Below are 14,653 nucleotides of genomic sequence, written 5' to 3' on the forward strand. Positions count from 1 at the left end.
CCCATGGCTGCTAATTAAAGCCACCAGCAGTAACTCTTACATAACACATCCAGGCTGACGGAAATATTAGATCACAAGATCTAATGCAGAAACGTGCCAATGTAGTACTACTGTACGAGAATACTTCCTTGAGGTCCCTGCCAGGCCCACCCCCCTGTGCATGCCGGTGATGTGTGAATTGGCCCCACATAGCAGCCAAGACCACGTGCCGCATTTAGGGAGCTTGTTAGCCAGCCAGGGTGACGGCTGCATGACGTCCTTCCTTCCTTACCTCCTTCCCTACATCCTTCTTTCCTCAACCCCCTCCCAACACACATTGGAAGTGAAAATCGGCAGCTGTCCGCATGTATGTTAGCATGTCATGGCTGGTCCACACACTGATGTATTCTGATGGTACCTCCGTAACAACAACATCCCCGCAACATCCATACGATGCAGTAGCTCTTGGTTTAAGGTCCAAGTTTTGCATATGGTGGCTTTAAGAATGTCAGTTGTTCTGAGCACATACGTACAAGGGAGGTGGCCTGGCAGGTCCACTGATGTTGCAAAGCGCTTGCGGTCATTAGCCATTTTGAGGTTGACACGGTGACAGTAAAGAAGCAATTTTTTTCCAATTGTCCAATTTTTACATACTGTGGCTTTAATGACTGACTAAAGCGCGGCTTTGTTGAATTTCATATTTCATCATACAGTAACACTTCCAAATCACAAGCATGTAGCTCCACATTTTTTTATTTATTTTTGTAGTTGTCCAGGCTGGTCCACCAATGGTCAGCTGAAGTTGCCTTGGTAACAATAAAGATCTTATTCTCCTTATTACAAGCCCATGTATCTTTTATTGTAACTGTTATTTGAAGCTCCAAATTTCACATATGTTGGCTTTAATGACTGGCTTTAATGACACTCAATGAGTGTGTCCTGACAGGTCCGTCAGTGTTCTTATTACTTACTATTGGTGGTAAAATAGCTAATCTGAGCAAGTGTAGCATCCCTATTGCCTTGAAGATGGTATTTTAGTTTCTGAATTTTACATACTGCGGCTTTAATGTTTAACTAAACATGAAGAAAAGGTATTTTTGTGGACTAGACAGGACAGGTGGAGCCTGGTGGTTAGTATGACTTACTCTCATCATGACATTAGCTAATCTGAAGCTGTTATATTTATTTTTTTAGGTTTTTTTAGTTTGTAGGAGTTTTACATATTGTGTCTTTAATGGGTTGCCAAAGCCCACTACGCGCTGCATGTGCTTTATGTTTGATCATGAAAAGCATGAAGAAAATTAATATTTTTTTCATCATAAAAACAACACAAATGCTATGCTGTCGTGGCTGGTCCACCAATATCATATAGCACCATGAAATTTGCCAATTTAAAATTGGCAAAATAATATAAAAGATTCTAGTCTCTTTTTTACAAGTTGGTGTGGAACTAAATAACTAAACAGGTGGTTATTAAGGTCCGATTTTTACAAATGGTAGCTTTTATGACTAGCTAAGCATGACTTTGACTGACTTTAACGTTTGGCAAGCATGAAGAAAGCGTCTTGTTGTGGCTCAAACAACATTAGTGGTTCCTGGCTGGTCCACCAATGTTACTCCAACTTACAATAGGCAATAAAAAGCAGTAATCCATATTGCTTTCAACCTGTTATTTTTGGGTCACATTTTTACATATTGTGTCTTTAATGTGTCGATAATGCCCACATACCTTGACTATGCGCTGCATGCTCATGTGCTTTATGTTTGATCATGGAAATCATGTTTAAGTTTGTGAGATCCAAACAAGAAAAAAATTGGGTTTTATTACATAAAAACAACACAAATGCTGTCCTGGCTGGCCCGTCAAAACACATAGTGCTGCACAAGTTCTCTATGTTCATTTAAAAAAGATGTTGTTGTCTTTTTTACAAGGTGGTTTGGCATTGAATGATTTAGCAGGTGGTTGTGTATGGTCCGATTTTTTCTTATGGTTGCTTTAATGTCTTGACAAATGCCTATGTGTTTATGTGGACCTGCATGGTCCACTATAATTACATGAACTGTAGATGACGGAATCAGAGGTCTTTCTTATAACAAGTAAGTCACTTAGTGTGTCTTTAATGACCTGTGGATGCTAAAATTCATTTTGTGTGGGACAGAAATGCACGCTCATTCAGCTGTTGGTAGAATATTCAGGTCTTGCACAGGAAAGGTCAGCGTGTAGTATTTGTTTAGCGTGTGCAGGCAGATATGGCGCGGCAGGCGAGGGCGAGCGAGTGCGCTTTGATAGAGAGAGCAAACACAGCAAATCACACGCAAACGCGTTCGGGCCGGTGTGGTCTGGGACGTCAGCAGCAGCAGCCGAGACGAGTTTCTTTTATTCCTCTCCTTCCACGCTCCTTGACTTTACAGCTGTCGCTCATCACGGTGCACTCTCTCACCCCCCAGGCTGCCCTCTGCACCTGCTACCTGCTGCCAAGCGACTGCTTTGCCAAGTCCGTTTGTCTGCTTCAGCGCCTTCTAAATGTGCCGGAAGATTTAGCCCACAAAGCGGTCGCTCACACTTGACTCTCTGACTGGAAAAAGCTGCCTTTTAAACTTAGTTCATGATGTATGAACACGTACAGCGCCAACTACTGGCCTGGCATGCATATTACGTTCATTATTTATATATATATATATATATTGTTCTAAATAGAAAATTCTGTTGGTTTTTCAACACGCCTGGAGTGTAAAACCCTGGGAAATTCATCTGGCTGTCAGGTTTAATTCACCGCCGATGCTATTTGTCGCCACGCGACGTTATTGCCTCGCTCGGGCGCTCTTGGTATTTTACAGGCGTCCTTGCTTTTGTGTAGCGTTAATAATGTGTAGCCTGACACCGCCGCGTCTCCTCCTTTCACATCCCGCCTTGATGTCAGCTGCGCTCCGCAAAACAGCCGGTTAACGGGGCTGCACTCTCCATTACATTTAAGGAGGGGAGGGTTCATTGGCAATTTTCTCGTTAAATCCAAACGTCTTTGAGTGGAGATTCACATCTTTGTTTATTTGGATGGCACAAAGAAACATGGTTGCAGGGGTGTCCAATCTTTGTGTGATGCAAATATAGATAATCGGGGTACAATGGTACCGGTTCCATACTTTTTCCATACAAAAAAGTTAGCAAGCATTTTCTTAACAAATGCTATATTTTGTATAGCGTTATCAATATGAATCAATTCCAATTCCAAATTGGGATTTTGTTTTTCTTTTTTGAGTACAATTTTTTTTCTTCATATTTTGACTTTATTTTTTATTCTATTTTATAAAACCTTTGTCATTACAACTTTATTCACGTCATATTTTGTCTTCATTCATGTAAAATTACATTCCAAAAATTACTTTTTTTTTGTTTTTCATAATATTTTGACTTAAAAAAGTATGTTTTTTAAATTAAACTTTATGCTGCTAACATGTTAATTATTTCTCTTACTATTTTGACACTATTCTATTCTTTCTTCATTTTTATTTTTATTTTTGCAAAATAATAATCTGCAAATGGCCCCCGGGCTGCACTTTGGGCACCACTGGCATCAATGAATGAAAAAAAGGAATGAAAGTGTCCCATCTCACAATTCACCTGACCAAAGTGTTTGTAAGTATCTAACTTTCATGGCCAAGACGGAAGAAAGGCCACTTTGATGCAATATAAAGTAGTCTGTGTGCAGCTTGTAGTTCAGTTTAGGACAGGTGGAATTCCTCTGTGAGGTTTTTGAAGCTCAATGTGGATGCAGCCGAGGGTGCTTTTCTCCCGAGATGAAGACAGACTAGGATGTAAAAGCTCACGGGGGTGTGTGGGGGGGCAATTAAAGCATCACCTCTTGCTGCAGATCATGACAGGGAATTTTCCAGCAGGCGAGGAAGGCGGGCAGAAGTCATTAGAGTGAGGATGACGCGGTGCGGGTGACATCTTTTTACACATAAAGCGTCTTGCTGCTTCTTTTATTTTATTTTTACGATGTGACACATTCATGTGCCCTTGATGATGCGCCAGGCTGAGACTCAATTACCCCACCCCCCGTGTCGACATGGTGTCTTTTAACGATGATGCCTCTGAGGATGATGAGGATCACTATAGTAGAACGCCCACCCAGTGCAAAGTGCACTCGTGTACGCACTTAATAGCACTCGAGTGCGCTTTAATGTGCCATAAATGAGCACACTGATGCTGGTTTAATGCAAAGTGAACACACGTGGCAAAGGCCACCCTTCCATCCCTCCATCCCTCCTTTCAGCATACCAACCTATTCCATCCAATACCACAGGAGCACGCTGCTGTTTTTAGGAATCCACTCAAAATAATCCTGGCCAGACATCCTTTAGATGGCAGGACGGCTGTTTTTATAAAACTACTCTCCTTTTTAAAGGACCTACTGGGAAAATACCAGGGACCTTTGACTGGGGGCACTCCTGTCATATAGATGATCTTTACACAGTCTACACTGTATGACAACGCCCTCAGTGTTTTTTTTTGGGGGGGGGCACTGTGCCAATGAGATAATGGCATTCACACAGCACACTTGGGATTGGCTAGGAGGAACACAACTGTTCTTTGGATTGAATGAATGGATGGCAGGAAGGAAGGATGGATGGATGGATGAATTTGAGAAATGGTTGGGATGGTTGGAAGGAGGATGGAGAGAAGAATTGATGGATAGATAGTGATGGCGAGATAGAAGGATAGAGAAATAGAAAGATGGATGGATGATGGATGGATGGAGAAATAGGGTGGATGGAAGGATGGATGGATGGATGGAGAAATAAGATGGATGATGGATGGATATACTGTAGCAGCTAGGAATGATGGGGGATGATGGATGGATGGATGGATGATGGAGAAATAGGATGGTTGGAAGAATGGATGGATGGATGGATGGATGGAGAAATAGGATGGTTGGAAGGATGGATGGATGGATGATGGATGGATGGATGGATGGATGGATGGATGGATGGATGAATGGAGAAATAGGATGGTTGGAAGGATGGATGGATGATGGATGGATGGATATACTGTAGCATCTAGGAATGTGAGGGATGGATGGATGGATGATGGATAGATGGATATACTGTAGCATCTAGGAATGTGAGGGATGGATGGATGGATGATGGATGGATGGATATACTGTAGCATCTAGGAATGTGAGGGATGGATGGATGGATGATGGATGGATGGATATACTATAGCAGCTAGGAATGTGAGGGATGGATGAAGCAGTGAAGCAGAGATGATATTTCCAACTGAGACAAAGAAGAGTAGAAATAAATTCTTCATGTCTTCTTCTTCTAGTTTACATTGGTGCTGGTGTTTGTATTCTTGGTCTTTATGTTCCTGGTCTCGTTCCCGGTTCCGTTGTTCTTGCTGACGATGAAGCTGGTGTTTGTATCCTTGGTCGTAATGTTCCTGGTCTCGTTCCTGGTTCCGTTGTTCTCGTTCCTGCTGACGATGAAGCTGGTGTTTGTGTCTTTGGTATTGTTGACGTTCTTGTCCACGTCAGCAAGTTTCCGTCATTCCGGCAACAAGTTGATGTTGAAGGAAATCCTCTCATTAGCTGCAAATGTTCATCTCAGCGGGAAAGCTGCCAGGAATGAAATTAATTGCAAAGACGGAAAAAGACCCAACAACCAAAAGACGTCAACTTGTCTTTCATTGATGTTGTTGTGATGGCGACAGAGCGCCGTCCTCGGCTTCGCTTAGGCGCTGAGATTTCACGCCGCAGCGTCATCATGAAAGGGAGGAAGGCGCTAATCCACAGCCATGAAATTACAATCTCCCTTTTCTTCCTCTTCCTGTCTTGACAACAACGCTCGCTTTGGGACGGCGTGAAGGGATTTACGTGCTGATGTTCTTTATCTCCCTAAAGACGACGTCCCGACGTGTGCGCCGACGCTGAGGAGATCAAGACGCTGAGCACGCGACCGACAGGTTTCATTTTTGACAAATGGAAGAATCCAACATCATTACCAGGAATGGCTGTCTATGTGCCTCATGAAGCAGCATGGGGTCAGAGAGAGCTGGGGTTGTCATTTCCACTTTCTCATGCACCCCTGATCATTATTCAAGTTTAACAATAAGGACTAGGAAGTAGCAGCCTGTCTCCAATTATGGCTGGAGTCAAGTATACGATGAAAGTGTAGTGGTTCACGTAGCTGACATCATTTGTACAGTACAGCCAGTGTAGGACTTCCATTGATAAAAATCATAGGAGCAGGTTTACGTAACGTGGATGAAGGATTTTAGACGGCTTGTGTGGTGGACACAGTTTGACCCTGGAACAGACAAACTGTGTTCCAGCACAAACGTGAAACTTGTCCAGTAACGGCGCTTTGTGGGGGGGCCTGAAGGGCCGCTGGCACCAAAACCCCCAGCATGGACCCCAAGGACGTTTCCTGCAAGTTTATTGACTCATACAAAGTCTGTAAAGTGTTGGATGTTCTTTATCTGTCCCTCGAGTCTTTTACTAGCTGGCTGCCCCTCCTCTTTGTTTGGGAATGCTGAGTCAGCTTTTCACGTCATTACAGCCTTTTCAGTCGCCACTTTCATGTCTTAGAGCTGGGGTGTCCAAAGTGTAGCTTGCAGCACATTATAAACATGTAATCATGAAGTTGTAATCATTTATGGGGAATGATGACACTAAAGACAAAATACTTTTTAAACGTTGTAAAATAATGACAAACAAACCAAAAAATGAATAAAGTTGCCATTTTTGTAAAATTAGGTTGCAGATAAAATTATAATTACAAGAAGAAAGTTGAAATAAAAGTATTGGAAATATGTGAATAAAGTCACAATAATCCGACAATAAAAAATATTCAGAGAACAAGGTCGTATTCTAATGAAAAAAGTGAGTTGTATGTGAATAAACTCGCAATAATATTAGAAAAAGTCATTTTAGTAGCATAGAGTTCTAGCCATCCATTTCCTATACCGCTTATCCCCACGAGGGTCGCGGGTGTGCTGGAGCCTATCCCAGCTGTGAAATATTATATTTTTTATATCATTTTTTCAAGTTGCAATATTATGATATACAATAGAAAATAAATGTATATATTTTTAGAAAATTAGACTGGGAGAAAAATTTGACTTACACAGGAATAAAGTCCAAATAATACTAAATATTACCAGGATAAAATGAAAATAAAGGTCATATTCTAATGAGAAGAAAAGTCTCACTTTTTTCAGGAACAAAGCCATAATATTATGTGGAAAAATAATGTCATTTTAGACAGTCAAATATGAAATTAAAAAAGATGTGTTAATTAGTCGGGCTCCAGCATCCCCCCGCGACCCTCATGAGGATAAGCGGTAGAAACTGAATGAATGAATGAATGAATGAATGAATGAACGTTAATTAGTGGTAATATTATGAGGCACAAAATGAAATAAAAACAGGTTTGGGAAAAATAATATGTAAATTAAGTCAATTGTTTAAGAGGAAAAATATGCAAATTGGTTTTTAAAGCTGGTGTTATTCATTAGTACATACAAATAAATGTATTTATTTGTGAAGAAGTGAACAACTATTAATATAACAATGTTCAACCAATGTTTGCTTTTGTACATAACAACAATAATGTGATGCACATCATACATTTCTTTTTTTGTTTTTAACAATGAAAGTTAATATTTAGTTCATATTTATAAAGTCAATATTTCTACATGAAAAATGGGGTGATTTGCACTGTAGCTTTTTCAACCAGTGCTTTCGTGCCATGCATGTGTAAAACGTTGACCGCCGTTCATATGAACACATAAAGCAAAACTCAAGTGTGTAATGTGTCACACCGCACATGATCAACACGCTGCACACACACACCTGTCGGCCCCATTATAACGGGACATCCGGGCTATCTCCCTGATGCTTGTTTCACCGCTGCTCCTAATCCCCCTCGATGTCAGGGCCGTCATTGGCTCGATATTCGGTAGCCCCCGACTCATCACCGCTGATGAAGCGAGGTTCTAGGGGGAACGATCTGATAAAGTCATCGAGAGATCAGCGCTGTCAATAAAAACAGATTTATACACCATATGCTATCGGGGTGAGTGGTGTTTCTTGAAACTTTGTTTTCCTTTGTCCTCCCTGAGACGTCGCCATGAGTCACTGCGCCAGGTGGCGAGGGTTGTGTGTCATCACGTGGGAGGTATGAGTGTTTGGGGGCTGATTCGGGGTGAGTCAGGTCAGGCTAATTTTTGTTGCATGTCTTTGAGGAATGTGCACATAACGCTTTCCTCCCTTTGTCTTCTTAATCCGTGAGACTGAACTTTGACCCTGGGTCATTCACACTCGACTTTTCTTTTTCTTCCCTTCTTTCCAGGAAGATGTGAAGAGCGTTGCAAGGCTTGGACGGACTAGTTAGCCTGCATTGGTGGCCATCCGTCTTCCCTCCTTTGTGTCCTCTTCCTACGAATGAAGGCTTTCTCACCTCAGTCCAGAATGGGATTGTTAGCACCTCTAATAGCTTTGTGGCTCCTCGTGCCCCCCGCTGGCTGCGGCGCCCAGACATTCACCAGTTTCCACCCGGAGCGGCGGGACTGGTTCCTCAACCACCTGACCGTCCACCAAACCACAGGGGCGGTGTACATCGGCGCAGTCAACCGTGTCTACAAGCTCTCAGGCAACCTGACCCTCCTGGTGTCCCACGACACGGGCCCCGAGGATGACAACAAGGCCTGCTACCCGCCCCTCATCGTGCAACCCTGCTCAGAGCCCCTGGTGTCCACCAACAACGTCAACAAGCTGCTCCTCATCGACTACTCGCAGAACCGCTTGCTAGCTTGCGGGAGCCTTTACCAGGGCGTCTGCAAGCTCCTCAGACTGGATGACCTGTTTATCCTCGTGGAGCCGTCGCACAAGAAAGAGCACTACCTCTCCAGCGTCAACCAAACTGGGACCATGTATGGGGTCATCGTGCCTTCACAGGGCCAGGACGGCACCCTGTTCATCGGGACGGCAGTAGACGGGAAGCAGGATTACTTCCCGACCATCTCCAGTCGAAAGCTTCCCCGTGACCCCGAATCGTCCGCCATGCTCGACTACGAGTTGCACACTGACTTTGTGTCCTCACTCATTAAGATACCGTCCGACACGCTGGCGCTGGTGTCCCACTTTGACATCTACTACGTGTACGGCTTTGCCAGCGGCAGCTTCGTCTACTTCCTGACCGTGCAGCCCGAGACGCCGGAGAACGGCATGTCCTCCAGCAGCTCGGCCAGCGACCTCTTCTACACCTCACGCATCGTCCGCCTCTGCAAGGACGACCGCAAGTTTCACTCCTACGTCTCGCTTCCCATCGGCTGCGTGAAGAACGGCGTGGAGTACCGCCTCCTGCAGGCCGCCTACCTGGGCAAGCCGGGCCGCTACCTGGCCACCTCGCTTCACATCAACGCCCAGGACGACGTGCTCTTCGCCGTCTTCTCAAAGGGGCAGAAGCAGTTTCACCGGCCGCCCGATGACTCGGCGCTATGCGCGTTCACCATCCGTGACATCAACGCGCGCATCAAGGAGCGCCTGCAGTCGTGCTACCAGGGCGAAGGACACCTGGAGCTCAACTGGCTGCTTGGGAAGGACGTGCAGTGCACCAAAGCGGTGAGTTGCGCCTGACAGAAACTTTAGGCTGGACTTTAGACTTTAGACCCCAGCTATGATCGGACAGACTACTTGGTAAACAAAGGCCCCCGGTTATGTTTATTAGCGCTGTTTACTACACTAAACCTTCTTCCTGTCCAATAGGAGAAGGGAGTGAATGCCACATGCCACTTAGTTTTGCTCAGCTTGTTTTACAGTGTGAAAAGAAATGGAACCGACGTGTGAATCAGACCAAGATTACTCATTTTATAAAAGTCAAAGCCTTCAAGTGAACACCGCCGTAAAGCAGGGGTGGTCACAGTGCGGCCCAGGAGCCGTTTGTTGCTCGTGTCAGTTTATTTTATTGTCCTTCCACACATTCAAAAAATATAATTTCACAAGAAAAAAATATATTAATAATTAATATGTTAAATAATATATCAATAATTTTATAATAATTTTATATTATTATAATATATTAATAATATTACAATATTAAAATATATTTTTAAAAAAATCCAATATTGGTAAAAATAAAACTAAATATAGTTTTGAAAATTAGGCTGGGGAATGTATTTATTACAATATTATGTTACAAATAAAATTAAAGTCATAATTCTATCAAAAGAAAATGTACGCACATTATTTGAGCAGGAAGTTGAGATTAATGAAAAAAATGAAAAAAAAACGCAATGTTTATATTAATAATACGCTTAATGTGTACGCATTGCCTTACAAACATCAAAGTCATCTTTTCATTTGTCACAATGAGGCCGCGGTGAGAAAAGTTTGCAGGTCGCTAATGCCTGTGATGCTGTGGTAGATAGCATTCCTCGGGTGGAAATCCAAGCAATTATCTGGTAAAACAAGGCCACCGATGGGCTGCAAGTCTCTTGGTTTTGCTTCATTCCCCAGGAGGCCGCGGTTGCTTGATCGCTAATAGATATTTAACGATATTTCCATGCCTTTTTATGTGCCTTGTACAAAGCTTAGGTCCACGTATCCCCAGGCTGACCTCTGATCAGCATCCTTTGTTGCTAATCCTGCACCCGCAGGCCTACAATTGACTACTGTTATGAAAATCACTGACTTACTAATTAGCGGCACGTCCGAGGTTATTATCCTGAAAGAGGGAGGAGTTCATCTTCGCTGAGGGTTCTCCGCTGAGGTTAGAGGATGGGCGATAGTGATGAGGAGGAGGAAGAAGCTGCTGCCTGATTTTCCCAGCTTCCCCGCAGAATCCCCAAATCCTGGCAGCGTGCGCTGCCGGCTGCCGGGCTGCACCGCCCACGACATTCCGACATGCGTGGCGCAGCTGTCACATGACACGGACCAGGAAGAAAATGAGACATTATGAAATTTCATCCTTAAGACCGTGTTGTTGCGGCCCGTAAATCCATCCCATAGTATGGATTATGCAGATCAATGGATGAGAACGTCTGGAAGCTTACACAAATTCAACAAGAGGATGGCGGACGCACTAACAATGTCGGCTCAACGCTAAATCCCCAAGTCAAACGGTGCGGCGGCACAGGCAGATAACACCGTACAACGTCATTTATGCTGCACTACTAAAAAGCACTCTGTCCTATTGCTTTTTTACATAAAAGGTATTATGGAATATTAATAACTGTACTCAAATGCAGCTTGACAGTGAGAGAGAGGTTTATTGTATGTTTCCTCTTTTGGGGGGTCCCTGAACCCCCAAAACGATTGATTATCAATCAATTCCAATATAGATACAGTACAATGTGGCCGTTTCTTGACGTGAATTCTGATAATCATGTTGCACGTTTGAAAAAGGTTTGGATGTCATCTGACAGTCAGATTGTAGGAAGGTGTGTTGGCTGGGTTCTGTGTGAAAGGCATCTACGGTCTGTTGCAGCTTTACACGCCAAATTTGTGGGAAGCCTGAAAACCAAAGCCAACGAGTTGTGCCGTCTGTCAACTTATTCCATGTTGGTGCCTGTTGTACAGAACAGTGGTACAGAAAATAAGCAGCTTTTACTCACAGATGAAATCCTTTTTGGGAAATATTTCAAATATATATAGTAACTATAGTTATACAGAGCAAATAAGGGGGGAAAGTGTGAAATGATGAATTTTGGGCCATTGGCAGCTGTTTAAAAAAATTAGCGTGACATCATCAGGCACGTCATCTCCTAAGCTGCTAGTTCAACTTTGTGCCCCCGTTTGGTCCCAGTTATACAGAACAGGGACGTACTGGACATTTATATATTGTTTTTTCCATAGCTTGACTTCAAAATATGATGGTGAGAAATCATTTGTCAAAAGCACCACCTCAGCTTCCCAGCTGTTACATTTCTGATACTTCCTCTGAAGGCGAAAAATTGGCGGCTTGATGTTGTGGTGTCGGTGCCAGGTATACAGAACAGTGGAAAAAGGCTGTGTTTTTCCAGGCATCAGTGGCACTTTATTGTATGATGACATGAAATCCTTAGATAGAATTCAGAAGTGAAAAAATAAATAATAAATAAATAAATAATCTGTGACCACACTTTCGAAGCTGGAAAATTGCCAGGTCGACATTGTCTCCCTGTTTGACTGTGATTTGCTCAAACTGCTTCTTCTGTTTCTTCTCTTATATGTCTCCAGAAGCAGTCAAATTTCATCATGCCTACATATGTTTCATAAACTCAAGCTATCTTACTATCTTAACTTAGCTATCTCATACTTATTTGGAGTGTTGTTAAACCAGCCGTCATATATCATTTTCATCAACAATAAATAAAAAACGGCATCTTTCCTCTGGTGCACCGCTGACAGTCGGGAAGGCAAACGTAATTATTCCCCCGCCCGCACATCCTCCGGCTGGGAAATGAAGTCGGGGGGAGATTTATCGTCCGGGTCGTCCGGCTTTATGCCATCTGGAGCGTCGCTGCATCTCCAGAGACGAGAGGGGCGTCGGTATCAGGGCAGCCTTCACGCCTACGCCCGCTATCATGCTGCCAATTAAGGGACGGATAACTCGGAGTGTGGATATCCCGTCACATTTTAACTCAATTCCGCTTTCCATTCCCAATGAAAGACTTCCATAAATACATTTTGAACTTTGATGAGGAGTTCTGTCCTATTTTTAACCTCACAGATAATAGTTTTACGCAGCCTGAGTGACATCTGAGATAAAGTGTGTGTGCTCTCAGCCACAGGAGGTCCGTCGGGATTGGCCTGCAAGTGTGCGGAGTCTAAACAGCCTCATCCAAATGGTCCGCAGCGAAGAGGAAACATAACGACTGTTGCTATTAGTTACGTGTGGGTCCCCAGCCCCCACTCAGTGAGCTTTAAATGTTTACATCCAGAGGCCATCTTGTTTTATAATCAACCTCGGAGAGCTAATGTGACAACACGGGGACGAGGGCGTGGCCGTGAGAGCCCGCAAAGGCAATTATTCGGCTCCCCTGGCCACCCCCGCCCTCACTCATTTCCCCCAGCATACCTTCTCCCAGACGCAGATGGACGGATGATGGGATCGACAGAGTGTTTAACGCTTGGCGAAGAGAAGTATAAACAATCTCACATTTGCTTTAGCAATAGAAAAACATCCTAAAAGGAAAAGAAGACTGGAAAAACTTTGAGGATCTTTGACGAGCGTTTAGAGGATCTCTGCTTTGACTAGCCTTTGGGCAGAAAGTGCTTAAAAACAGCAGGCCACGTTTTTTGCTTCTGTGCTTCTGTCAAGAAGATCTTTGACCAGCAGCAGATGCCTAAAAATAGCTGGTTTTTGTTATCCACAACATCTTTGTCTCAGCTTTCAGGAGTACGTCAGCAGGGCACCGTTGACTAGGTTCTTTGCAGCAGATTCCTAAAAACAGCAAAGGACTTCTGTCATGAGGATCTTTGACGAGTGTTTTTCAGTAGGTACATATAGATAGAGCTCCATATCGAGGATCTTTGTCTGGCCTTTTTGCAGTAGCAAAAAAACAGTGCAAAGCTCCTGTCATATGAAGGGTCTTTGACTGGTCTTTTTTCTTTTCAGTAGGTCCATGAAAACAGCAATGTACTTCTGTCACGTAAAGGATCTTTGTCTGTTGGTCATTTTTGCCATAGAGCACCTTTGACTAGATTTTTTTTTTGCAACAAATTCTTAAAAACAGCAGTTGTGCAGATCCTAGACTCCTGTTTTTAGCAGTAGATCCTTAAAAACAGCAGCATACTCTTCTCATCTCATCAAAAAATCTTTGAACGCATTCTTGCAGTAGGGGCTTAATAACAGCACAGTCCTGTCAATAGCGGATCTTTCACTGCCGTTTTTGGAGCGTATTCCTAAAAAAATGGCAGGAGATTTTGTCATAAAGCACCTTTGACTTGATTTTTTTTTACGCAGATTCTTAAAAACAGCAGAAAGGTTCTATCAGCAGGATCTTTGACAAGTGTGTTTTGCACTAGGTCCTTAAAAACAGCAGAAAGGTTCTATCAGCAGGATCTTTGACAAGTGTGTTTTGTACTAGGTCCTTAAAAACAGCAGAAAGGTTCTATCATCAGGATCTTTGACGAGTCTGTTTTGCACTAGGTCTTTAAAAACAGCAGGAAGGGTCTATCAGCAGGATCTCTGACTAGTGTTTATTGCACTAGGTCCTTAAAAACAGTAGAAAGGTTCTATCATTAGGATCTTTGACTAGTGTATTTTGCAGCAGGTCCTTAAAAACAGCAGAAAGGTTCTATTATCAGGATCTTTGACTAGTGTGTTTTGAACTAGGTCCTTTAAAAACAGCAGAAAGGTTCTATCATTAGGATCTTTGACTAGTGTCTTTTGCAGTAGGTCCTTAAAAACAGTAGAAAGGTTCTATCATCAGGATCTTTGACGAGTCTGTTTTGCACTAGGTCTTTAAAAACAGCAGGAAGGGTCTATCAGCAGGATCTCTGACTAGTGTTTATTGCACTAGGTCCTTAAAAACAGTAGAAAGGTTCTATCATTAGGATCTTTGACTAGTGTATTTTGCAGCAGGTCCTTAAAAACAGCAGAAAGGTTCTATTATCAGGATCTTTGACTAGTGTGTTTTGAACTAGGTCCTTTAAAAACAGCAGAAAGGTTCTATCATTAGGATCTTTGA

General features: G+C 43.1%; 1 protein-coding gene across 6 annotated transcripts in view; it reads left to right on the plus strand.

Annotated features, from left to right (window-relative positions):
• Positions 1-14,653, plus strand: part of LOC131104841 (plexin-A2-like) — a 183,470-nt gene that overhangs the window by 14,990 nt on the left and 153,827 nt on the right. For all 6 annotated transcript variants that reach the window (XM_058052404.2, XM_058052407.2, XM_058052408.2 and 3 more), the window contains exon 2: positions 8,332-9,602. In XM_058052404.2, the coding sequence (XP_057908387.2) occupies positions 8,424-9,602 (1,179 nt within the window). In that variant the 5' untranslated portion in view covers positions 8,332-8,423. The remainder of the gene's footprint in view (positions 1-8,331; positions 9,603-14,653) is intronic.

This window comes from Doryrhamphus excisus, linkage group LG15 (genome assembly GCF_037039965.1).
Source record: "Doryrhamphus excisus strain RoL-2023G ecotype Guam linkage group LG15, RoL_Dexc_Guam_v1.1, whole genome shotgun sequence".
Classification (NCBI taxonomy): Eukaryota; Metazoa; Chordata; class Actinopteri; order Syngnathiformes; family Syngnathidae; genus Doryrhamphus; species Doryrhamphus excisus.